This window comes from Pongo abelii, chromosome 20 (assembly GCF_028885655.2).
Source record: "Pongo abelii isolate AG06213 chromosome 20, NHGRI_mPonAbe1-v2.0_pri, whole genome shotgun sequence".
NCBI lineage: Eukaryota > Metazoa > Chordata > Mammalia > Primates > Hominidae > Pongo > Pongo abelii.
The window spans coordinates 14,913,764-14,939,892 of record NC_072005.2 but is presented as its reverse complement, the minus strand read 5'-3'; the positions used below and the strand labels follow the sequence as shown (position 1 = coordinate 14,939,892).

General features: G+C 39.8%; 2 protein-coding genes across 2 annotated transcripts; both read left to right on the top strand.

Annotated features, from left to right (window-relative positions):
• Positions 1 to 5,755: 5,755 nt before the first annotated feature.
• On the top strand, positions 5,756 to 6,685 carry LOC100448271 (olfactory receptor 7A17). Its single transcript, XM_009252895.4, has one exon. It carries the CDS (start codon positions 5,756 to 5,758, stop codon positions 6,683 to 6,685), a length of 930 nt encoding a protein of 309 aa, XP_009251170.4.
• A 13,256-nt stretch (positions 6,686 to 19,941) lies between these two features.
• On the top strand, positions 19,942 to 23,375 carry LOC100447896 (putative olfactory receptor 7A2). The gene is made up of 2 exons (XM_002828808.4): positions 19,942 to 19,973; positions 22,433 to 23,375. Exons 1-2 carry the CDS (start codon positions 19,942 to 19,944, stop codon positions 23,373 to 23,375), a joined length of 975 nt encoding a protein of 324 aa, XP_002828854.4.
• The last annotated feature ends 2,754 nt before the right edge of the window (positions 23,376 to 26,129 follow it).

The following is a 26,129-nucleotide window of genomic DNA, read 5'->3' as shown; positions in this document are numbered from 1 at the left end:
ATTTCATCTGACAATCTAAATAAATACAAAAATAAATTCTGAAAAATTAAATAAGATAAGCTTTACATGGTACTAATCTCAGGGCAACATTAAAAAAACAGATCTAAATAAATATCCTACAATGGCCAAATGTTTGACAAATGAAGGATTAAATGACAGACCTTCACCTGTGTTAAAAAGTATGAAATTCTAGGCCAGGCGCTCACCTAGATTGCTGGCTTGCTTATGATTCTAGGCGTGGCTCACACCTCTAATCCCAGCACTTTAGGAGGCTGAGGCATGCAGATCACTTGAGGTCAGGAGTTTGAGACCAGCCTGGCCAACATGATGAAACTCCATCTCTACCAAAAGTACAAAAAATTAGCTGGGCATGGTAGCGGGTGCCTGTAATCCCAGCTACTCAGGAGGCTGAGCCAAGAGAATCACTTCAACCCGGGAGGTGGAGGTTGCAGTGAGCCCAGACTGCACCATTTCACTCCAGCTCAGGTGATAAAACAGGACTCCTTCTCAAAAAAAAAAAAAAAAAAAAAGTATGAAATTCTAATGTTTTGGCCAAAGCAACATGAAGCCAAGACATGTTTCTATATGAACAGAACACAGTTCATCTCCTTCTTGCAAAGGTAAATTGCCTTTTCCTGGGTATGTCAAGAGCTATGTTTCTATCACAAGCCAGTGCTTTGGAGACTTAAGGGACCTAGTCAAGACAGGTTCCTCAGTTTAGACTTTGGAGAAAATTTTCGCTGAAGGTTGGGAGAAGGTGCTAGGAGGATGGGACTCTGGAAGTCAAGGAAGTCCATGGGGAAGAAGTAATAAAGCCTGGATACACGTCGCTTTTAATATAGTGTCTTGGGAATAGAGGATACAGAAAAAAACACAACAGTGACATTTGTTTCAGTGCAGGGCAACGTCCCCCAGGAAACTGATGTGTTTAGGGTTGGAATAACAGGAGGAAAGGTATCTAATGAGCAGATGTACGAAGCCATAAATATCTCCTTTGCTGCTGTCCCCTCAGCATATGCAACCTTGGGCTGGAAAGAGCATGGTGGTTTCATTTGGAGTCCTTAGTCTGGCTCAAGTACAGATAATGCTTCAACTTTTCCTGATGCCTTGTCTTGAGACAGAGATTCCATCTCCATCATCAACCTGCTAGAGAGGAATTTACACTTCTCCATAGAGACCTTCCTTTCAGAAAACTTGTAGAGTAAGTCCCAGAGCCCAATGGGTACTGTAGGAAATGTCAGGAAGAACAAGAACCGTGAATATGAACCTGAGGTCACCTGAGAGCCAACCATTGCCTCCAGCTTTGTTCCTTTTGCTTAGAAATGTCTTGGCTTAAGGGCTCTTTTTTGGTTGTATATGAAATTTAAAGTAGTTTTTTCTAACTCTCTAAAGAAAGTCAGTGGTAACTTGATGGAGATAGCATCGAGTCTATAAATTACTTTGGGCAGTGTGGCCATTTTCACGATATTGATTCTTCCTACCCATGAGCATGGAATGTTCTTCCATTTGTTTGTATCCTCTTTTATTTCCTTGAGCAGTGGTTTGTAGTTCTCCTTGAAGAGGTCCTTCACATCCCTTGTAAGTTGGATTCCTAGGTATTTTATTCTCTTTGAAGCAATTGTGAATGGGAGTTCACTCACGATTTGGCTCTCTGTTTGTCTGTTATTGATGTATAAGAATGCTTGTGATTTTTGCACATTGATTTTGTATCCTGAGATTTTGCTGAAGTTGCTTATCAGCTTAAGGATATTTTGGGCTGAGACGATGGTGTTTCCTAAATATACAATCATGTCATCTGCAAACAGAGACAATTTGACTTCCTCTCTTTGTATCTGAATACCCTTTACTTCTTTCTCCTGCCTGATTGCCCTTGCCAGAACTTCCAACACTATGTTGAATAGGAGTGGTGAGAGAGGGCATGCTTGTCTTGTGCCAGTTTTCAGAGGGAATGCTTCCAGCTTTTGCCCATTCAGTATGATATTGGCTGTGGGTTTGTCATAAATAGCTCTGATTATTTTGAGTTACGTTCATCAATACCTAGTTTACTGAGAGTGTTTAGCATGAAGGGGAGTTGAATTTTATCGGAGGACTTTTTTGCATCTATTGAGATAATCATGTGGTTTGTGTCTTTGGTTCTGTTTATGTGATGGATTACATTTATTGATTTGCATATGTTGAACCAGCATGGCATCCCAGGGATGAAGCCGACTTGATCATGGTGGATAAGCTTTTTGATGTGCTGCTGGATTCAGTTTGCCAGTATTTTATTGAGGATTTTCGCATAGATGTTCATCAGGGATATTGGCCTGACATTTTTGGTATCAGTTTTGGTATCTGCCAGTTTTTGGTATCAGGATGATGCTGGCCTCATAAATTGAGTTAGGGAGGAGTCCCTCTTTTTCCATTGTTTGAAGTCTTTTCAGAAGGAATGATACCAGCTCCTTTTTGTACCTCTGGCAGAATTCAGCTGTGAATCTGACTGGTGCTGGCCCTCTTTTTGGTTGGTAGGCTATTAATTACTGCCTCAATTTCAGAACTTGTTATTGGTCTATTTAGGGATTTGACTTCTTCCTGGTTTAGTCTTGGGAGGGTTTATGTGTCCAGGAATTTATCCATTTCTTCTAGATTTTCTAGCTTATTTGCATAGAGGTGTTTATAGTATTCTCTGATGGTAGTTTGGTAGTTTGTATTTCTTTGGGATCATTAACTTTTTTTGGTTTACTTATAGAGCCTGGTTCTCACTATGTTGCCCTGGCTGTTCTCAAAATCCTGGCTTCAGGTGACCTCCCTACTCAGCCTCCCAAAGCGCTGGGATTACAACTGTGATCCAATTATATTGCCCTCCTCATTGACTGTTAAGGAAATATTTAAGGAAACATTTTTGGTCATAAAAAGTTTTAACTTTTATTTACCTAAAAATATGCCTGTTTTCTTAGTTTTGTTTCTTGCGTTAGTTAAAATACTTTGTCTACACTAAGATCTTATATGTAGTTATCTATGTGTTCATCTAACATATATTGCTGACTTTTACACCGAGGCCTTTAAATCTGCTAATTCTTTGTAAAATGTGAGTCAGAAGACACACTTCATTTTCTCCCAGGTAGATAGCTATTTATTTCTGCTTTTATTCAACAATCTGGCTTTTACAACTAAATTGGATTACAATCTTGTCATATTTTAATATCCATATATATTAGGACGTACTTCCTCACTTATTCAGTAAGTTGAGAGTATCTTCTATGTGCCAGAACATTTTAGAAACATTGTGTATTATATAATTTTATGTCTAGGTCTTTGCCAAGAAAATAATTCATTTGATATCATTAAATTATTCTTATTGTTTATCTTGGCTTGGTTAACTTTTTATGTACCATAACATTTAAAAAATATAGTTGTTTGGAAATCACTACATTTACCCTAGCTTTATTCCCCTAATATTCTTTTTATTTTATCATGTCTCATTGCTTTAATTTTTTTCAGCATAATACAGACATAATCATACACCTTTGTGAAAATACAAACTTAAAGCAGGCAAGTTCCTGCTCATTTGACTCATGCATTATAACAGAGAAGACAAAGTAAAACGTAACAAATGTGTCTATGACACAATGTCCTCGGGATGAAATCATATGGAGAATTTCATTCTGCGGAAAAGGAGACAGTTATCATAGGATGTGCAGGATTTTTTTTCTTTTTTTTTCTTTTTTTGAGACAGAGTTTCGCTCTTGTCGCCCAGGCTGGAGTGCAATGGCGCAATCTCAGCTCACTGCAACCTCCGCTTCCCGGGTTCAAACGATTCTCCTGCCTCAGCCTCCTGAGTAGCTGGGATTACAGCCACCTGCCTCCATAGCTGGCTAATTTTTGTATTTTTAGTACAGACAGGGCTTCGCCACATTGGCCAGGCTGGTCTCGAACTCCTGACTGCAATTGATCTACCCACCTCGGCCTCCCAAAGTGCTGGAATTAGAGGCATGAGCCATGGTGCCCAGCCAGGATTCAATAGTATGGTCTAGGAAGGACATTGCATGTTAGAGGAAGACCAGAACCAGAACTAGTGCAATTCCATGGGATTGTCAAAAAGAGTTCAAATCCCAAAGACCTTGAATAATTAAAGTAGAGATGTCGCATGAATAATTAAAGAAGAGAAATGAGAAGAAGGCTGTCTCACCTGCTGTCAGACCGTTTCTGAATTCTCCTGGGGAAAGATAATTTGAAATTGACAACTTCCCTGGTATTCATTTCTTTCTAATAGTGTAACTAGGGTGAGAACAGCACGAGAGTAACATGTCTTTAGGGAGCTGCAGTGTGCTGCGTGCATGTAGGCAATGCGTGTGTGTGTGTGTGCGTGCACGCACACGCACCTTTAGCATAAGAGCAGGTTACAGAGAAAGGGGATTTGGGCTCTATATTCCAAAAGGTAACTCATAATATAAAAGCCAGAAGTCAAAGACACAAGGGAAAAAAAAGAGGGGATGCATTACACATACTGAGACGCCTTTGCAGGCAAATTAATAAAATGCAAATGCAACAGCATCTGGTCAGAGGGACTCCTTGTGTCTTTAAGTTTCAGCAGCTTCAAGGCCACCTCATTCCACAACATCCTCTGAAACCGTCTCTCATCACTCTCTTCCTGTACATTCCCCTGCCGCACTGGCTTCCTTGACCACCTTGAACATCTGAAAGAAGCACATTCTGTCAAGTCTTTCATTGGTCCTTCCTTCCCCTGGCACAGACTCCGGCAAAGAACATGGGGACTCTCGCCCTGTCTTCATTCTGCTCTCTGTTCAATTTTTACCTTGTCTGCTGATCTTGTCTGTACACCTACTAAAAGTAACACATTTTTTCCTTTTTATTCATAGGACTCATCACCATCTGATATAGTGTGTATGTATTTTTTCCCGTTATTCGTTTGTAGGAACTTTGTTTTATAGCACCATTGACTAATTGACTACACAGTACCCGGAACATCAGAACACTCACTTTGCAGTCCACAAATGCATGAATGATTTTTCTCATCAATGATACTGTAGAATACATTCACTCAGGGAAAGGCTGAGAGAGAGAGAACGTGGTCTAAGAATTCCTAATGGGAGATGGCAAGGAGATCTTCCAGCAGGGCCCAGATTTATGCACAAAACCCAGAAAACAACTTATTGTAGAATGGAGATCACTAGAGGCTGGGAAAATTGGTATGGAGGCTTGAGGTGATGTCAGTCAAGGGATACAAGATTATAATTAGATAGAAGGAATAACTTCAAAATATGTATTTTACAGAATGGTGAATATAGTTAATGATGATATATTGAATTATTGGAAAATGCCAAGAAAATGGATGTTAAGTGTTCTCGCCACAAGAATGATGACTATATGAGGTAATACTAATGTTAATTGGCTAGATTTAGCCAATCCACAATGTAAATATACTTCAACATATGATGTTATACATGATAAATGCATACCATTTTATCTGTCACCATAGAAATAAATAATTTTTAAAGGAAAAACAAGTTCTTGACTCTGGAATATAAATGAGGGAATTTCTGATAGTTTTGTAATGCATAATTACATTGTAATATTGTCTTTCTTTTTGGTAGTCACATTGAAAAGATGCAACCAAGCCTGGGCACAATGGCTTATGCCTCTAATCTGAGCAATTTGGGAGGCTGAGGTGGGAGGATCGCATGAGCCCAGGAGTTTCAGACCAGTGTTGACAACAGAGTGAGAGAGCTTCTCTATGTTAAAGAAATAAAATAAGATGGAACCAGAGAATGACACAGGGATTTCAGAATTTGTTCTTCTGGGACTTTCAGAGGAACCAGAATTGCAGCCCTTCCTCTTTGGGCTGTTCCTGTCCGTGTACCTGGTCACTGTGCTCGGGAACCTGCTCATCATCCTGGCCACAATCTCAGACTCCCACCTCCACACCCCCATGTACTTCTTCCTCTCCAACCTGTCCTTTTCAGACATCTGTTTCATCTCCACTACAGTCCCAAAGATGCTCATTAACATCCAGACACAGAGCAGAGTCATCACCTATGCAGGCTGCATCACCCAGATGTGCTTTTTTGTACTTTTTGGAGGGTTAGACAGCTTACTCCTGGCTGCGATGGCCTATGACCGGTTTGTGGCCATCTGTCATCCTCTGCACTACACGGTCATCATGAACCCTCGGCTCTGTGGACTCCTGGTTCTGGCATCCTGGATGATTGCTGCCCTGAATTCCTTGTCACAAAGCTTAATGGTGCTGTGGTTGTCCTTCTGCACAGACTTGGAAATCCCTCACTTTTTCTGTGAACTTAATGAGGTCATCCACCTTGCCTGTTCCGACACCTTTCTTAATGACATGGGGATGTATTTTGCAGCAGGGCTGCTGGCTGGTGGTCCCCTTGCGGGGATCCTTTACTCTTACTCTAAGATAGTTTCCTCTATACGTGCAATCTCATCAGCTCAGGGGAAGTACAAGGCATTTTCCACCTGTGCATCGCACCTCTCAGTTGTCTCTTTATTTTGTTGTACGGGCCTAGGTGTGTACCTTACTTCTGCTGCAACCCACAACTCACACACAAGTGCAACAGCCTCGGTGATGTACACTGTGGCCACCCCCATGCTGAACCCCTTTATCTACAGTCTGAGGAATAAAGACATAAAGAGGGCTCTGAAAATGTCCTTCAGAGGAAAGCAATAAAAGGGCCATTTTTCAAGAAATAACTGTGATTTCAGAGCTTTAAGTCTCATAGTCAGAAATTGCGATCCACAAATCAGGTTGTGAAAGTAGAATTTGCTCCTTCTATTTTTTCCCAGAGTTTCAATTTCTTTGATCTCAACTGACATAGAATTTAATGTATTCCTTTATAAAGCTTTCTGCTCTCTGATATCCAATCTTTTTTTTTTTTTGTCATTTTCCTACTTTCCCAATGTTTTTCCCAAACTAGGGTCAGAAACAAGGTGGAGATCCCTATTTTTCTCCTACACTTGTGGGTTGCATTAGTCCTGCAGAATCAATTGCACCTGGCAGCCATAAGGTCATTAATATAATTTTATTTTAGATAAATATCTGAGAAGACAGTTTTTCACTTTGAGTTTGTTATTCCTTTCTCCACCACCACCTTAGGTGTTCTTCCTGGTCATGTAAACTTTACCCCACACCAGTGTGCATTTTAGCTCATCATGGCATTTATTTTTTTAGATGGAGTCTCGCTCCGTCACCCAGGCTGAAGTACAGTGGCACAATCTCAGCTCACTGCAACCTCTGCCTCCTGGGTTCAAGCGATTCTCCTGCCTCAGCCTCCCAAGGAGTCAGGATTACAGGCATGTGCCACCATGCCCGGCTGATTTTTGTATTTTTAGTAGGGAAGGGGTTTCACCATGTTGGCCAGGCTGGCCTCGAACTCCTGCCCTCAGGGGATTCGCCTGCCTCGGCCCCCCAAAGTGCTGTCATCATGGCATTTTATCCTACTCATTAGGGTCCTGTCCTCTATTCAGCTCAGTGTCCACAGTTCCTGCTCAATTCCCTGGAAAGAGTAAGAAGGTAAAAACTTCCTATCAAGGCCAGGCAAGGTGGCTCACACCTATAATCCCAGCACTTTGGGAGGCCAAGGCGGGCGGATCACCTGAGGTAGGGAGTTGGAGACCAGGCTGACCAACAGGGAGAAATCCCGTCTCTACCAAAAATACAAAATTAGCTGGGTGTGGTGGTGCATGCCTGTAATCCCAGCTACTCAGGAGGCTGAAGCAGGAGAATGGCTTGAACCCGGGAGACGGAGGTTGCGGTGAGCTGAGATCACAGCATTGCCCTCCAGTCTGGGCAACAAGAGCGAAGCTCTATCTCAAAAAAAAAAAAAAAAAAAAAAAAAAAAAAAAATTGCCTATCAAATTCACACTTCAAGTGTAGTCTGCACAGAAAAATAAATTTCTGTGAATCAATTGATTTCATTTGGACTTAGATTACAAAAACACCTGAAAGAATATGGATTAAAAAATTTATTCATAACTGAAAGAATAAATGCTTAATGGGGTGGGTACCCCATTCACCACGATGTGATTATTATGTATTGCATGCCTGTATCAAAACATCTCACGTACTCCATAAGTATATACACCTACTATGTACCCACAAAAAGATAAAAGAAAAAAAAGATGGAGTAAAATTTTCAGCCCAGCGTGGTGACTCACGCCTGTAATCCCAGAACTTTGGGAGGCTGAGGCAGGTGGATCACCTGAGGTCAGGAGTTCAAGACCAGCCTGGCCAACATGGTGAAACCCCATCTCTACTAAAAATGCAAAAATTAGCCAGGCATGGTGGCACACACCTGTAGTCCCAGCTACTCAGGAGGCTGAGGCAAGAGAATCACTTGAACCTGGGAGGTGGAGGTTGCAGTGAGCTGAGATCACACCACTGCACTCCAGCCTGGGCGACAGAGACTCCATCTCAAAAAAAAAAAAAAATCAGTCATACATTGAATTGCATTGGGAGATTTGATTTGATGATATACATCTACTTATAGAGGCTTGGTGCCCATTTGTAATGAAGTTTGTTCATCCAGGGGAAGGATTTGGAATCACAGTCTATGTAATTTCATTATATCATTTTGCTGTTTCTGCTTAAAAATTTCCAGTGCTACACACAAATAAGACTCCTTCTATTGTCCTGCTTAATATCTTCCTTTTAAAATATTGTGTCTTAGCCATTAAAGTGTAGGTAAGTGAACAATGTGTGTATTTAACTTATCATCAGTTCATTTGTCTCTTTTATACTCTAAATTCTCTTCAACCCTTATAATCAAATGATGACTCACAAAGGAACCTGAATTTCTGACCAGCATTGGCTTTGAGAATAGAGACTGGTGAATCAGAATCACAATTTATATTCACAAATACATACACGTTCTTTCAAAATCTCCTAGCTCCCTAGAAGGAAATCTAATAGGTAGTCTCATTTTCTATACAGTTATCTGAAATAAACATGAATGCTGCCTTTAAATATCAGAACAAATGTCCAAAAATAAGAGGCATTAAATTATTCTGAATTATTTTGTTCTGCTTGCATTGATTGTATCAGTAGGCTACTGCTGCATAACAAGCTGTACTAATAGAAAATGGTTTAATGACATGCTTTTATTTCCACATAGGGAGCTATACTAAAGAAGATTTTATAATAAGGATTAATACATATGAATACTGGAGGAGACAAAAATATTCAGTCCATAGGACCATCCAAATCTAGTTTGTTTTTTCAATTTTGGACATGGTGAATGGAGAGGAAGATGAGTAGAAGTGGTGGGATCTCACAATAACTCTTATTTCTTCTTAATACTGAACATCTCAGGACTGCTCAAATCCTGATAGAAAAAGCAGTCTTACATTCAAGCTCAATGTCAACCATTGCAGGGACATAGATTCTTCCCAAATGAGGTATCATCAAGACCCAGAGCCAAGGATGGAGAAGGACAATTGTTATAAAGACAATAGAGGACTCAATAAATAAGTAAAAAATAAAAATTATCTATCTGGGGGTGAAACAGACACGCAAATATTGTGCACTTCTGTTGACATTAAGTGTTTATGAATTACATTCTATAGACTTTCAACAAGTAAGATAAGATTTCTATGAAGAGTTGAAAGAGTTCCCAGAAGAGTCAGAGGATTAATATGATGCACCAAGAAACATCAGCTTTACAGATATTCCTAAGAGAAGAAGATAGTAGAACAGCTTGAAAGAGTCGAAAAATTCCTTAATATGACTATTTGGAGGCAACATGAGAGTAACACAGATGATGTCCCTGAATTCAACAAAGTATAGAATGATGGCCTCTCAAGTTCTCTTCTCCCTATACAGGGCCCTAGGTAGAAGTCCTCCTTCATGATCACAACTTGCTGTCTCCCAGGAGCAGGGCAATGCTAGACTCACTTCCTGTCCCCAAACACCATTCTGGTGTCACCATGAGCCTAGGAAATGGAGAGTTGGAACCTAGTCACTATAGCTGCTCTCCATTGAACAGCTCCTCTGTGCCAAGGAATTTCCAGTGAGCTTTAAACTGTTACTGCTGTTCATATCCTTCACCCACTTTTTGATGGAGTTATTTGTTTTTTTCTTGTAAATTTGTTTAAGTTCCTTGTAGACTCTGGATATTAGACCTTTGTCAGGTGGATAGATTGCAAAAATTTTCTCCCATTCTGTAGGTTGCCTGTTCATTCTGACGATAGTTTCTTTTGCTGTGCAGAAGCTCTTTAGTTTGATTAGATCCTATTTGTCCATTTTGGCTTTTGTTGCCATTGCTTTTGTTGTTTTAGTCATGAAGTCTTGGACCATGCCTATGTCCTGAAACTGGAAACCATCATCCTCAGCAAACTAACACAGGAACAGAAAACCAAACACCACATGTTCTCACTCATAGGTAGGAGCTGAACAATAAGAACACATGGACACAGGGAGGGGAACACCATACACTGGGAACTGTTGGTGGGGTTGGGGAGGAAAGGGGAGGGGGAGCATTAGGACAAATACTTAATGCATGCGGAGCTTAAAACCTAGATGACGGGTTGATAGGTGCAGCAAACCACCATGGCACATGTATACCTATGTGTAACAAATCTGCATGTTCTGCACATGCATCCCAGAACTTAGAGTAAAATTTTAAAAAACTGTTACTTACTTCTCACATAAACTCTACAAGGTGGGTGGAATTTCTAAAAGTTTTACATCCTACTGTGAGGGAAGTACTCAAGAGGCTTGTATAAACTTGTTTCTGCAGAAGCTGAGCCACTAAGGGCAACATTTGACCTCCTAAAGGCAGACATGAGGTATGTGGTAGGATTCTTGGTGAAAAAGGTTTAAAAATAGTTTTCTTTGACTCTAACACTGGATCGTCAAAGAGTGCTTCACAGAACAGGATGAACAGCATCAACATCAACAGGGAAACAGCCACAAATGCACAACATCTGCGCCCACACTCAATGTCCCAAATCAGAATCTGCATTTGAACAAGATCCCAAATGAATTATAAAAACTTTCAATTTTGGGTATATTCTTTTCCAAAACATTCTCTCAACCTCTCCAATGTTAACATTTTTATGGATACTTCTGGTGTAGACTGTTCTGTGCATTGTGAGATGTTGAACAGCAATCCCTGGCTTTAATCCACTAGGTTCCAGTAGCACCTCCCTAGGTGACAACAACAAAAAATGTATCCAGACATTTCCAAGTGTCTCATGGAAGGGCAATCATCCCTGGTTGAGAACCACTGACCGAGACTGTGAGAACTGGAAACAGGTTTTTTTTGTTTTGTTTTGTTTGTTTTGTTTTGTTTTGAGACCAAGTCTCGCTCTGTCACCCAGGCTGGAGTGCAGTGGTGTGATCTTGCCTCACTGCAACCTCTGCCTCCTGGGTTCAAGCGATTCTCCTGCCTCAGCCTCCCAAGGAGCTGGGATTACAGGCATGTGCCACCATGCCCGGCTAATTTTTTGTACTTTTGTTAGAGATGGGGTTTCACCATATTGGCCAGTCTGGTCTCGAGCTCCTGACCTCGTGATCCACCCACCTCGGCCTCCCAAAGTGCTGGGATGAGCCACCGCCTGCAACCAAGAACTAGAAACATCTTGATGGAGTTCCAATCAAAGCTCATCCTTCCCTCAGTTCATAACACTGGGCAGATCACTTAACCCTTCTTAGCCCCAATTCTGCAAATGTAGAAAGAGGCTCCTCGCAGCATGGAAATGTGCAAAAATGAGACACATTACATGTGACATTAAATGAGACAAACCATGTAAGATTCCAACTTCAGTCCATGGTGCATAAAATGTGTAATTATATCTCTTGCAATAGCCAAATGTTTCATAAATTAAGGATTAAACGACAACACTTTCTTGTGTATACAAGCATGAAACTCCTAATTGTTTTGTCGATAGGATCAGGAAGCCAAGGATTATACTAACTATCAATGGTTTTATAGCAAATGAACACATTATCTCCATTGTTGGAAAGGGAATAGCAATTTTCTGGAGATGTCAAGAAAACTATGTTCTTACCAGAAGTCAATACATTGAGTTTCCAATTAAGACATGTTCCTCGTCTTAATCTTTGGAGACAATTTTAACTCAAGTTTCAGCAAAAGTGCTAAGTTAGACCATCGTCAGGTGGGAGATTTCACAGAGACGAAGTAATGAAGTCTGGATTCACCTGACTTCTAGCCTGGTCTCTTTGGAACAGAATCAGCACAAAAATGTTTCTTCTTTTCCAGACCTGTGTCCAGTGAAAAATCAGGTGCTCATGCAACTCATAATTGCAAAAATATGGAACCAACCTAAATGCCCACCAAACAATGAGTGGATAAAGAAATTGTTATATATACACCATGGAACACTACTCAGCCATAAAAAGGATGAATTGATGGCATTCGTAGCAATCTGGATGGAAATTGAAGACCATTATTCTAAATGAAGTAACTCAGGAATGGAAAACCAAATATCATAGGCTCTCACTCATGAGTGGGAGCTAAGCTATGAGGATGCAAAGGCATAAGAATGATACAATGGATTTTGGGGACTTGAGGAAAGGGTGGGAGGAGGATGGGGAATAAAAGACTACCCATTGGGTACAGCGTACACTGCTCAGGTGATGAGTGCACCAAAATCTCAGAAATCACCACTAAAGGCTGGGTGCGGTGGCTCATGCCTGTAATCCCTGCACTTTGGGAGGCCGAGGCGGGCAGATCACGAGGTCAGGAGATCGAGACCATCCTGGCTAACACGGTGAAACCCCATCTCTACTAAAAATACAAAAAATTAGCCAAGCATGATGGCGGGCGCCTGTAGTCCCAGCTACTAAGGAGGCTGAGGCAGAAGAATGGCGTGAACCCGGGAGGCTGAGCTTGTAGAGAGCTGAGATCGCGCCACTGCACTCCAGCCTGGGCGACAGAGCGAGAGTCTGTCTCAAAAAAAAAAAAAGAAATCACCATTAAAGAACTTATTCATGTAACCAAACAATACCTGTTCCCCAAAAAACTATTGAAATAATTTTTTTAAAAGTAAACAGATGAAAAAAGATCAGGTGCTCATGGATTGGAGTGAAAAAAGGGAAATTTGTCTGATGTATAGATATAGGGAATTGTAAAAATCTATTTCATCTGCTATTGTCCTTAAGACTGTAACAGCTTCGGACTGGATGTGATGGGAATGGTTTGTAGACATATGTCTGGCTAAGGGGCTGATGTTTCACTTCTTCTTACTGTCTTGTCTGGGGACACAGCTTCATTCTCCATTATCAGCATCCAGGGAGGAACTCAGACTTCCATATGGAGACCTTCCTCTCTGAGACCCCATACAGGTGAGTCTGCCCAGTAGGTACTGCAGAAAAGGTTCAGAGGCAATATAAGTCAAGAATATTTACCTAGTGTTACCTGAAAGCCAAACTAGCCTAACTCAAGCTGAGAGATTGATGTGTGTTTGTTTGCCTGGTTGACTAATTTATATTTAATATAGTTAATATGTTGAAAAGAGAAGTGTTTGTCATACTAAGCAATGCAGGGATCATTGTTGACAACTAAGTGATAATAAAGGAAGTTGATTTGGATGAGATTGAAGAAGGAATGGAAGACAAAAAGTGGTTCCAGTAAATTACAACATATACTAGAAATTTTGCAGTGAAAGAAGCAGGAAAGTAGAATATTTGGTGTGGAATGATGTGAATGAATTGAGAGACTTTGGAACAAATTTTAAGAGAGGCATATTTGAGCATGTTTCTGTACTTACTGCAAAGATCCACACCAATGGATTACTTGTAAATTCCATCTTGCAACAGCAGTTCACAAGACATGCATTTCATAGTCTCTTCTCTCATGTTGGATATTCACATGAAAAATAAATGTTATACAATAGGTCAAAATGAGAATACTAAAGAGTTTTTGCTTGCAATTATTTTCTTCTGGTGAGGCTGGATTTGTTTGCTTTTTATTTTCTCTATTGCAAATTATGCAAGTTCCCTGCTTTCATGTTCTGACATCTGAATGTTTTTCTTCTTTTGATTGCATTCTTTCAAACAAGAAATTGTAGTTTTTTCACCAACTTTGCTGAATAATGTTTAATTTTTATGTATGTAGAGGTGTATATCAGGAAAATGTGTGAAAGTTTATAAGCTTTGTGTGCTCAAATCTGTTTGTCATAATTTGTTCCCACCTCTCCAATTGTTTTTTGACTTAGAAAATTCTTCTTCATCATTGCTAGAAATGTATCATCCTTTATATGTTTTTCCATCTTATTTCACATCTGTTTTTGCTTATTGCTTCCTTTTGTAATTAGATCTATTTTGATTTTTAATTTAATGTTTTAATTTCTGTTTTGATTGACAAAAATCATTGCACTCTTGTGGGATGCAATAAGATGTTATTTTATTTTTATTTCTATTTTTATTTTTTATTATACTTCAAGTTCTGGGATACATGTGCAGAACTCGTAGGTTTGTTACATAGGTATACACGTGCCATGGTGGTTTGCTGCACCCATCAAGCTGTCATCTACATTAGGTATTTCTCCTAATGCTATCCCTCCACTAGCCCTCCACCCACTGACAGGCCCCGGTGTGTGATGTTCCCCTCCTTGTGTCCGTGTGTTCTCATTGTTCAACTCCCACTTGTAAGTGAGAACATGCAGTGTTTGGTTTTCTAGCAATCCCATTACTGTGTATATACCCAAAGGATTATAAATCATTCTACTATAAAGACACAAGCACAGGTATGTTTATTGCAGCACTGTTCACGATAGCAAAGACTTGGAACCAACCCAAATGACTGTCAATGGTAGACTGGATAAAGAAAATGTGGCACCTATACACCATAGAATACTATGCGGCCATAAAAAAGGATGAGTTCATGTCCTTTGCAGGGACATGGATGAAGCTGGAAACCATCATTCTCAGCAACTAACACAGGATAAGATGTTATTTTATATGTATTCATTGTAGAATGATTAAAGGAACCTAATTAATGTATCGGTCACTTCATACACTTATCATGTCTTTGTGGTGAGAACATTTAAAATCTATGATATTAGCACTTTGGAAATATATAATACATTATTCTCAACTAAAGTCATCATGCTGTGCAGTAGATTACTAGAACCCATTCTTGCTAAGTTTATATCCTTTATCTAATGTCTCCCCTTTCCCCATCTACCCCACCCCATACTCCAGTCCCTGGTAACCACCGCCTTACTCCTCTCTATCCCTATGAGTTTGATTATTTAGATTCTGCGTATAAATGAGAATATGCAGATCTATATTTTAAAGCAATAATCTACTGCCATCTTGTGGAAGATATTCTTTTGCACTCACAACCTACAATTGAATACAAACTAAAATTACACTCAACTTAAGATCTTTTTCGAAAGCATATTTGGATCCATTTATACTTAGATAGGAATGAAATTATGACTTTAAATACTGTTTCTTCTACTGCTAAAAGAAGCATATTTTAATTTTTTTACTTTTAAGTTCAGGGGTACCTGTGCAGTTTTGTTACATAGGTAAACATGTGTCATGGGGGTTTGTTGTACAGATTACTTCATCACCCAGGTATTAAACCTAGTACCTATTAGTAGTTTTTCCTGATCCTCTCCCTCCTCCCACCCTCCACCCTCCAATTGGCCCCAGTGTGTGTTTTTCCCTCCTCTGTGTCCGTGTGTTCTCATGATTTAGCTCCCACTTGTAAGTGAGAACATCTGGTATTTGATTTTCTGTTCCTGTGTTAATTTGCTAAGGATAATGGCCTCTAACTCCAACCACGTTGCTGCAAAGGACATGATCTTGTCCTTTTTTATGGCTGCATAGTATTCCATGGTATATATGTACCACATTTTCCTTATCCAGTCTATCATTCATGGGCATCTAGGTTGACTCCATGTCTTTGCTATTTTGAATAGTGTTACAATGAATATATGTGTGCATGTGTCTTTATAATAGAATGATTTATATTCCTATGGGTATATACCCAGGAATGGGATCACTTGGTCGAAGGATATTTCTGTCTTTAGATCTTTGAGGAATTGCCACACTGTCTTCCACAATGGTTGAACATTTATTTGCAGATGTTTGCCACTTTAATTTTGAATTTCTGACTCATGTCAGTAATTTATTTCATATCTTTTCTTTCGTAAGTTTGTTTTAGATTTTCATTATTCAAATCTTACCTGGTATCCATTCCTTTCTAATGCTGTAATTGGTGTTGAGAAGGGCATAGGAGTAACACGCACCCAGGAAGCCACAGCAGATGTGTATGTGTGTTCCGTATGTATGTGTGTATGTGTCTATGTGTGTGTGTGTTTATGTGTGTGTGTGTGTATGATTCTTTAGAGTGAGAAGAAGTTTCAGACAAAGAGATCCTGAGCTACATATTCCAAATGACAACTCAAAATATGAACGTCAGATGTATATACGTGTTCCATGTGTATGTGTGTGTGTATGTTTCTTTAGGGTGAGAAGTTTCAGACAAAGAGAACCTGGGCTATGTATTCCAAAAGATAACTCATCATATGAACATCAGAACTCAAGGTCACAGCAGGAAACAAAGAGGATGTGCGTTGCAATTCATGGGGCGCCTTTGCAACCAAATTAATAGAGTGCAAATGCAACATATGGACAGAAGGACTCCTTGTGTCTTCAGGTTTCAGCAGCTTCCAGGCCACCTCCTTCCTCAACATCCTCTGAAACCATCTCTCATTCCTCTCCTCTTGCTCGTTTGCCTGCCACACTGGCTTCCTTGTTGGACTTCAACACCTGAAAGAACATGCCTCAGGGTCTTTCATTGTTGTTCTTTCTGCCTTGCATACGCTTCTGCAAGGAACATGGTGACTCCACCCCGTCTTCATTATGGTCTCTGTTCAGTTGTCACCTTGTCTGCTGGTCTTACCTGACCACCCAGTAAAAAATAACACTCCATCCACACTTTCCTTCTTACCTTTTTCTTCTTTTGTTTTATAACATCACACATTCATTTTCTGGACAGTGCCTGGAATATGCTAAAATCCACTTTATATTCCTCAAATGCATGAAAGATTTTCTCATTAAAACTTTAGAATACATGCCCTCTGCCAAGGACTGAAGGTAGAACATGTATTCCTGATTAATATTGTCAAAATGGCCAGGCGCGGTGGCTCATGCCTATAATCCCAGGATTTTGGGAGGGCAAGGTGGGCAGATCACCTGAGGTCAGGAGTTTGAGACCAGCCTGGCCAACATGGCAAAACCCCATCTCTACTAAAAATACAAAAACTATCCAGGCAAGGTGGCGGATGCCTATGGCCCAGCTACTCAGGAGGCTGAGGCACAAGAATCACTTGAACCTGGGAGGTGGAGGTTGCAGTGAATGGGGATCGTGCCACTGCACTCCAGTCTGGCAACAGAGTGAGACTTTGTCTCAAAAAATAAATAAATAACTAAATAATAATATTATCAAAATTCCCATAATACCCAAAGTGATCAAAAGGCACAATGCAATCCCTGTCAAAATACCAATGACATTCTTCACAGAGATACAAAAAAAAAAATTGTATAATACATACGGAACCACCTAAGACCCCACATGGCTAAAACAATGTTGAACCAAAAGAACAAAACTGGAGACATCATACTATCTGATTCAAACTATATTATGAAGTTATAGGACCTAAACCAGCTTCGTGCTGGCATAAAAACATACATATGGGCCAAAGGAGTAGAGATGAAAACCCATAAATAAACACACATATTTACAGCCAACTGATTTTAGACAAAAGTGCCAAGAACACACATTGGTGAAATGACAGTCTTTTTAATGAATGCTACTGGGAAAACTGGATATTCACATTCAGAAAAAGGAAACTAGATTCCTGTTTCTTGCTATATACAAAAATTAACTTTAAATGAAATACATATTTAAATGGAATACCAAAAACTATGAAACTACTAGAAGAAAATACATGGGATATGTTTCTTAAAATTAGTCAAGGTAAAGATTTTTCAAAATAAAACTTCAAAAGCATAGATTACAAAAGTAAAAATAGATGAATGGGATGACATCAAACTAAAAAATCTTCTGCACAGCAAAGGAGATAATTGACAGATCCAAGAGAAAAGCTGTAGAATGAGAGACAATATTTCCAAACTATACATCTGAAAAGTGGTTATCCAGAATGTATTTTAAAACTCAATAGTGGGAAAAAATAATCTGATTAATAAATAGGCAACGACCTGAGGACACTTTTTTCAAAAGAAGACATACAAGTGTACAAGGGTCCATGAAAAGTGCTCAGTCACGAATTATCAGGGAAATGCAAATTGAACCCACAATGAGATACCATGTCATCCCAGCTAACAGCGCTATTATCAAAAGACAGGAAAAATACAAATGCTGACAAGGATATGGAGAAAGGGGAAATCTCATACATTGTTCATGGACTGTAAATTAGTACAGCCATTATGGAAAACAGTATGTATATTCCTCAAAAAGTTAAAAATAGAATATGACTCAGGAATCCCACTACTGGGTATTTATCCAATGGAAATGACAATAGTGTATCAAACAGATATCTGCACTTTCCTGTTTATTGCAGTGTCACAATAGCCAAGATTTGAAGTCAATCTAAGTGTACCTTAGTGGATGAATGGATATTAAAATGTGGCATATGTACATAATGGAATACTATACAGCCCTGTGTAAGAAGGAAATACTGTGATTTGCAACAAAATGAAAGAACCTAGAGAGCATTATGTTAAGTGAAATATTCTAGGCACAGAAACACAAATATCACATGATCTTAATCACACAGAATATAAAAAAGTTGATCTCATAGAATTATAGAGTAGAACAGTGGCTACAGAGGCTACAGCTATTGTGGGAGGAGGAGTGGGGAGATGTTTGTCAAAGGATACAAAATTGCAGCCAGGAAAAATATGCTCACCAGATCTATAGTATAGCATGAAGATTTTATATTTAATGATTGATACATGGTGTTTCTGAAAAATGCTAAGAGAGTAGACGTTAAGTGTTTTCACTACAAAAATGATAACTATGTGAGGTAAAACATATATCCATTAGCTAGACCTAACCATTCTGTAATATATATATACCTCAAAATGTGATGTTTTATGTGATAAATACAATTTTATCTGTCAATTTAAATAAATAAATAAATTTTGAAAAATTAAATTAAATAATGTTTAGAAGGTGCTATTCTCAGGGCAACTTGCATAAAAAGAGCCAAATATATCTCTTAAGAGGAACCAGATGTTTTATACATGAAGAATTAAATGACAGCTCTTAACCTTTTTAAGAAGTACAAAATTTCTCATTGTTTGGCAAAAGCATCATGATTTCAAGAAATGTAGGACTCACGGTTTTATATCAGAACAGAGTTCACTCCTTTGTTAAAGAGGAAAATAGTGATAATTCTGGAGATATCAAGGGCTGTGTTCCCATCACAAGCGAATGCCTTGGAGATGCAAGGAACATAGTTAAGACAAGTTCCTTAATTTAGACTTAGGAGAAAACCTTCCATTGGGAACGAGGAATAGAGTAAGGCGTTAGGAAGTTAGAACTCTGGAAGGCAAGCAAGTCCATGGAGAAGGAATAATAAAGACTGGATTCACTGCAGGCTTAATACAGTGTCTTGGGAATAGAGAATGCAGGGAAAAAATCAATTCAGTGCAGGGTAAAATCCCAAAGGAAAATGATCTGCTCAGGGTTGGAATAACAAGAGGAAATGCACCTAATGTGCAGATATACAAATCTGTAAGTACCTCCTTGGCTGTTGTCACTTAGCATATGCAACCCTGGGCTGGATAGGACATGCTTGTGTTTTTTGGAGTCTAAATCTGCTGGCTTGGGCACTGATGCTTTCCTTTCTCCTACTGTCTTGTCTCGGGACAGAGCTTCCGTCTCCACCACCAACCATTCAGGGAGGAATTCACACTTCCACATGGAGGCTTTTCTTTCAGAAAACCAGTCAAGGTAAGTCCAAGAGTCCAGTAGGTACTGCGGGAAAGGGTCAGGGAGAATGGGAGCTGTGAACGTGAACCTAAGGTCACCTGAGAGCCAAACCAACCAATGCTAGAGTGGAGAGATTGTTGTGGTTGTTTGCTAGCTTGCCTGACTAATTAATTGATTCAGGTATTTACTGAGGATACTAAAAAGAGACATGAACATTGAATTCAGCATTGGAAGATGATTGTTGACAATGAAGTCATAGTAATAGAAGCCCAATTAGAAGAGGAAATGAGAGGATTAAAGTGGCTCCAGTAAAAGTAGCATCCGTGCCCAAGGATCTTTACAATTAAGTGAAGATGAAAAATAGGATACTACTGTAATAGTTAAAGAAAGAGGAAAGAAACATGAAAAGCAGCTCAACGGTCAAACACAGGTTTATTTTGGAGAACAAACCTGAGAGGTGCTTCTGGCTGAGTTAGGTCAGAGGTACTCTCTGTCTCTTTTTTTTTTTTTTTTTTTTTTTTTGAGACGGAGTCTCACACTGTTGCCTGGGCTGAAGTGCAGTGGCATAATCTCAGCTCACTGCAACCTCTGCCTCCCAGGTTCAAGTGATTCTCCTGCCTCCGCCTCCCAAGTAGCTGGGACTACAGGTGCCTGCCACCACGCCCAGCTAATTTTTTGTATTTTTAGTAGAGACAGGGTTTCACTATGTTGACCAGGCTGGTCTCAAACTCCTGACCTCATGATCTGCTTGCCTCAGCCTCCCAAAGTGCTGGGATTACAGACGTGAGCCACTGCACCAGCCAAGGCACTCTCTTACAGACTAAGAGTTTTTTAGGGTTCAAAGCAGGAGAGCTTATCACTGGCTTGGAATGTTTCTGTGCCTCTTTGTCTTGCTTATCTGGAGACAGAGTTTTTGTGTCTGTTCCCATACATCTTCTTGCAGCTGCAGGCATATCCCCCAAGTCTGCTTTTAGCTTCCCTATCTTAGTGCACCTAAAGGGAAAGGAATGTGCTTATTAGAGCCCACTGTTTTTCTGGGGCCCACTGTGTGAGTGCCAGGTTTGGTGGTTACCCAAGAGACTTTCCCCCTCCCTCTGTGCCTGAGCTGTCTTATCTGTGTTTTACTGTCTGCTCTTTCTGGCTGCTTGTTGTTAGAAGAGAAGTGATTTTCTTAAGATGCATGAGGCTAGAAAAGGAGTTGGAACTTAAAGTGGCAGTTGTCCAAGATGATGGTGCTCCTACTCTGTCAATTACCTGTGGAGAGATATACACTGAAGAGAGGGATTTGTTTGTTTGTTTGTTTGTTTTTAAGAAGGGGCATGCATATTTGACTGCCTTTCCATATTGGTGAGAAAGATCCAGACCAATGAATTCCTTTCAAATACTACCTGACAACAGCAGTCATGAGGTACACATTTTGTAATATCTTCTCTCATGCTAAGTATTCAAATGAAATCAAAAGCTTATTTAATAGGTAAAAAAGTGAAATACTAGCAACCTTTACTTTGCCACTTTTTTTTACTAGTGAAGCTAAATATATCTGTGTATTTGTTAGACATCTACAGCTATTGCAAATTGTACATGAACGTTCCGTTTGTAAAATGGGTTTGTAATATTTTTAATCCTGTTTTTATTTCATTTATCAAAATACAAGGCTTGGAGTTCTTCATCAATGTTGGCATGTGTCTTTTATTACTGTTATGTAACTTTCAATGTATTTGAGGGAAATGTGTGAAAGCTTAGAAGTATTGTGTAGCCAAATCCATTGATCGTAGTGTGCTCCCCTCATTGCTACGTAAATGTAGAAAGTTCCTCTGCATCATTTGGACAAATTAATTGCCTTTTCCGCATGCATTTCCAACTTGTTTTCTCTCTTATTTTTTATTGTGCTTTTTGACTTTTTGTATTAGATCTCTTCTTAGAAGTTGCATCACCTTTGACCATCATTTGGTAATCATTATTTATCATCTGACTAAAGACCACCTTTCTCCTAAATATTGGAATCCTTATATCATTATATGATATGAAACCATAACCTTAGATACTACTTCTTCCCATGCTTGTAATCCCAGCGGTTTGGGATGCCGAGACAGGTGAATCAGCTAAGGTCAGGAGTTTGAGACCATCCTGGCCAACATGGTGAAACCCAGTCTTGACTAAAAATACAAAAATTAGCCAGGCATGGTGGTGTGCGCCTGTAATCCTAGCTACTCGGGAGGCTGAGATAGGAGAATCGCTTGAACCTGGGAGGCAGAGGTTGCAGTGAGCCAAGATCACGCCATTGCACCCCAGCCTGGGCATCAAGATTAAAATTCTATCTCAAAAAAATAAAAATAAAAAATAAAATAAAACATAGCTTCTTCACTGTAGAATATGTACAACAGCATTTCTGGCAAGTTTGCAATGCATGTTTTTCTCATGTTCTCTTCTTTCTTGTGTGTTTGTTTTGTTTGTTTGTTTGGTTGGTTTTTTTTTGGTAGAAACATCGACCAGGTGAAAGCAGGGAATGAGACACAAATTTCAGAATTTCTTCTTCTAGGATTTTCAGAAAAACAAGAATTGCAGCCCTTCCTCTCTGGGCTGTTCCTGTCCATGTACCTGGTCACTGTGCTCGGGAACCTGCTCATCATCCTGGCCACGATCTCAGACTCCTGCCTCCACACCCCCATGTACTTCTTTCTCTCCAACCTGTCCTTCGTAGATATCTGTTTTGCCTCCACCACAGTCCCAAAGATGTTGGTGAACATCCAGACACAGAGCAAAGTCATTACCTATGCAGGTTGCATCACCCAGATGTGCTTTTTTGTACTCTTTATAGTGTTGGACAGCTTACTCCTGACCATGATGGCCTATGACCGGTTTGTGGCCATCTGTCACCCCCTGCACTACACAGTCATCATGAACCCTCAGCTCTGTGGACTGCTGGTTCTGGTGTCCTGGATCATGAGCATCCTAAACTCCATGTTACAAAGTTTAATGACATTGCAGTTGTCCTTCTGCACAGACTTGGAAATCCCTCACTTTTTCTGTGAACTTAATGAGATGATCCACCTTGCCTGTTCTGACACCTTTGTGAACAACATGGTGATGTATTTTGCAGCTGTGCTGCTGGATGGTGGTCCTCTTGTTGGGATCCTTTATTCTTACTGTAGGATTGTTTCCTCCATACGTGCAATCTCGTCAGCTCAGGGGAAGTACAAGGCATTTTCCACCTGTGCATCTCACCTCTCAGTTGTCTCCGTATTTTATGGTACGGGGCTAGGGGTGTACCTTAGCTCTACTATGACTCAAAACTCACACTCAACTGCTGTCGCCTCGGTGATGTACACTGTGGTCACCCCCATGCTCAACCCCTTCATTTACAGTCTGAGGAATAAAGACATAAAGGAGGCTCTGACAAAATTCTTCAGAGGGAAACAATAAAAGAGCCATTTTTCGGCCGGGAACAGTGGCTCATGCCTGTAATCCCAGCACTTTGGGAGGCAGAGGTGGGCGGATCATGAGGTCAGGAGTTCAAGACCAGCCTGGCCAACATGGTGAAACCCTATCTCTACCAAAAATATAAAAATTAGCCGGGCAAAGTGGCATGCGCCTGTAGTCCCAGCCACTCAGGAGGCTGAGGCAGGAGAATCGCTTGAACCGGTGAGGCAAGGTTGCAGTGAGCTGAGATCATGCCACTGCACTCCAGCCTGGGAGACAGAGTGAGACTCTGTCTCAAAATAAATAAATAAATAAATTTTCTAAAGCCGTTTTTCAAGAAGGGTCTGTGATTCCAGAGCTCTAAGCCCCAGACCCAAAAATTGTGATTTATTAGTCAGATTGTGAAAATAGAAGTGGTTTGTTCTGTAATTTTTTGGGATTTGTATGATCTTAACTGCTTCGTAAAATGGATGCCTTTTCTTTAAAAGCTTTCAGCTCTCAAACAGCCAACAGTTTTTTTGTCCTTTGTCATTTTCCAACTTTTGCAAAGTTATTCCCAGACTAGGGTCAGAAACAAGGTGGAGATTCCTATAGGTCTCATGCAGTAATGAGTTGTGTTAGCCCAAATAACCAAGAATGGCCACTCTAAGGTCATTAATATAATTTTACTGTGGGTGCCTAGCTGAGACCACAGATTTTCATTTTTCCATTTGTTATTTCTTTCTCTATCACTGCCTTAACTGGTCCTCCTCACAATGGAAATTTTAATATACTAATGTGTTTTATAGCTACTCCTGAATTTTATTCTCTTCCTTAGGATCCTGTCTTCTATTCTGCTTGGTGTCTACAGTGCCCCGTATATTCCCTGGTAAAAACAAGGAAGACAAAAATTGCTTATTTTTTATTTTTTATTTTATTGATTGATTGATTGATTTTTGAGACAGAGTCTCACTCTGTCTCCCAGGCTAGAGTGCAGTGGCATGATCTTGGCTCACTGCAAGCCTTCCGGGTTCATGTCATTCTCCTGCCTCAGCCTCCGAAGTAGCTGGGACTACAGGCGCCTGCCACTACGCCCAGCTAATTTTTTGTATTTTTAGTACAGACGAGGTTTCACTGTGTTAGCCAGGATGGTCTCGATCTCCTGACCTCGTGATCCACCAACCTCGGCCTCCCAAAGTGCTGGGATTAAAAATTGCTTATAAAATACATGTTTCAAGTGTAATCTAAACAGAAAGACAAGTGAGCATACATAAATTGACTTCATCTGGCCTTAGACTCAGCAATTACCTTCAATATGACAGAATAAAACTTTCAGTCACATATGGAATTACTGTGGAACGTTTGAAGCATAGAAGCTTAGTGTCCATGTGTAATGAAGTTTGTGCATCTGAAAGATTTGGTGTCATGGTCCATATGAATTTATTGTATTAGCTTCCTCATTTTACTTAAAATTTTCCGGTGCTACCTATAACCACGACTCCTTCCGCTGTACTAACAAATATCTTCCCCTTTAAAAATTGTGTCATAAACATTAAAGTGCAAATAAGTGAACAATATGTGTGCTTCATTTATCAGCAGTTGCTTTATATATTTTATACTCTTAACTCTCTTCAACTCTCATGATCAAAGGAATACACACATGTGAACTTGGATTTCTGCCTATTATTGCCTCTGGGAATAGAAACTTGTGTGAATCAAGGTCACAATTCATTCCTTCAAAAACATATATGTCCTTGCAACCTTTCCTGGCTGCCTAGGAAAAAAAGGAAACAATACTCTCCTTTTAATACAGTTATCTGACATAAGCATCAATATCCAGGTCATCATTAATGCTGCCTCAAATATAAGAACCAATGTTAAAAACTAAGAAGCATTAGAATATTTTGAATGTCTTTAGATCTGTTTGCACTGTTTATTGTATCAGTAAGCTACTGCTGCATAACAAGCCATCTCATTAGTCAACGGTTTAATGTCCTGCTTTTTTATCACATAGGAGTTTATGTTGGGAAAGTTTTTCATTGGGATTAGGACATAGGAGTTTTGAAGAGGACAAAATATTCAGTCCATGCGACTATCCAAATCTAGTTAGTTTTTGAATTTTGAACAGGAAGGGCAATTTGAGAGAGAAAGATCAAGAGAAGTGGTGGAAACTCACAAGGCCTCTTACAACTTCTTCATAGACATTGGACATCTCATGAACGCTCACATTCTTTCAGACAAAGCACATCACATATCTATGCTCAACATCAACCACTGTAGGGATATACATGCCTCCCAATTGAGGTATTAGCAAAGCCCAGAGCCAAAGGTGGAGAAACATAGTATTCCTAAAGACAATAGGGGAGTTAATAAATAAGTAAAAATTAAATTTACTGGCATGAGAAACAGACACGCAAGCATTTCATACTTATGTCCACATTAAATGTTAATGAACGATGTGCTATAAACTTGCAATAAAATAAGTGTTCTATGAAGAATTAAAGGAGTTCTTATAAGACTTCCTACAAGAATTGAAGGAGTAATTTGGTGAACTAGAAGACATAGTCGAGAATAGCTGACTTATCCATTGAGCATCTGCTCTGTGCAAAGTAATCTCCAATGAGCTTCAAAATACTGCTTACTTCTCACATAAACTCCATAAGTAGATGAAATATTTTTTTTTTTGAAACAGAGTCTCACTGTGTCACCCAGGCTGGAGTGCAGTGGCACGATATTGGCTCACTGCAACCTCTGCCTCCTGGGCTCAAGTGATTCTCC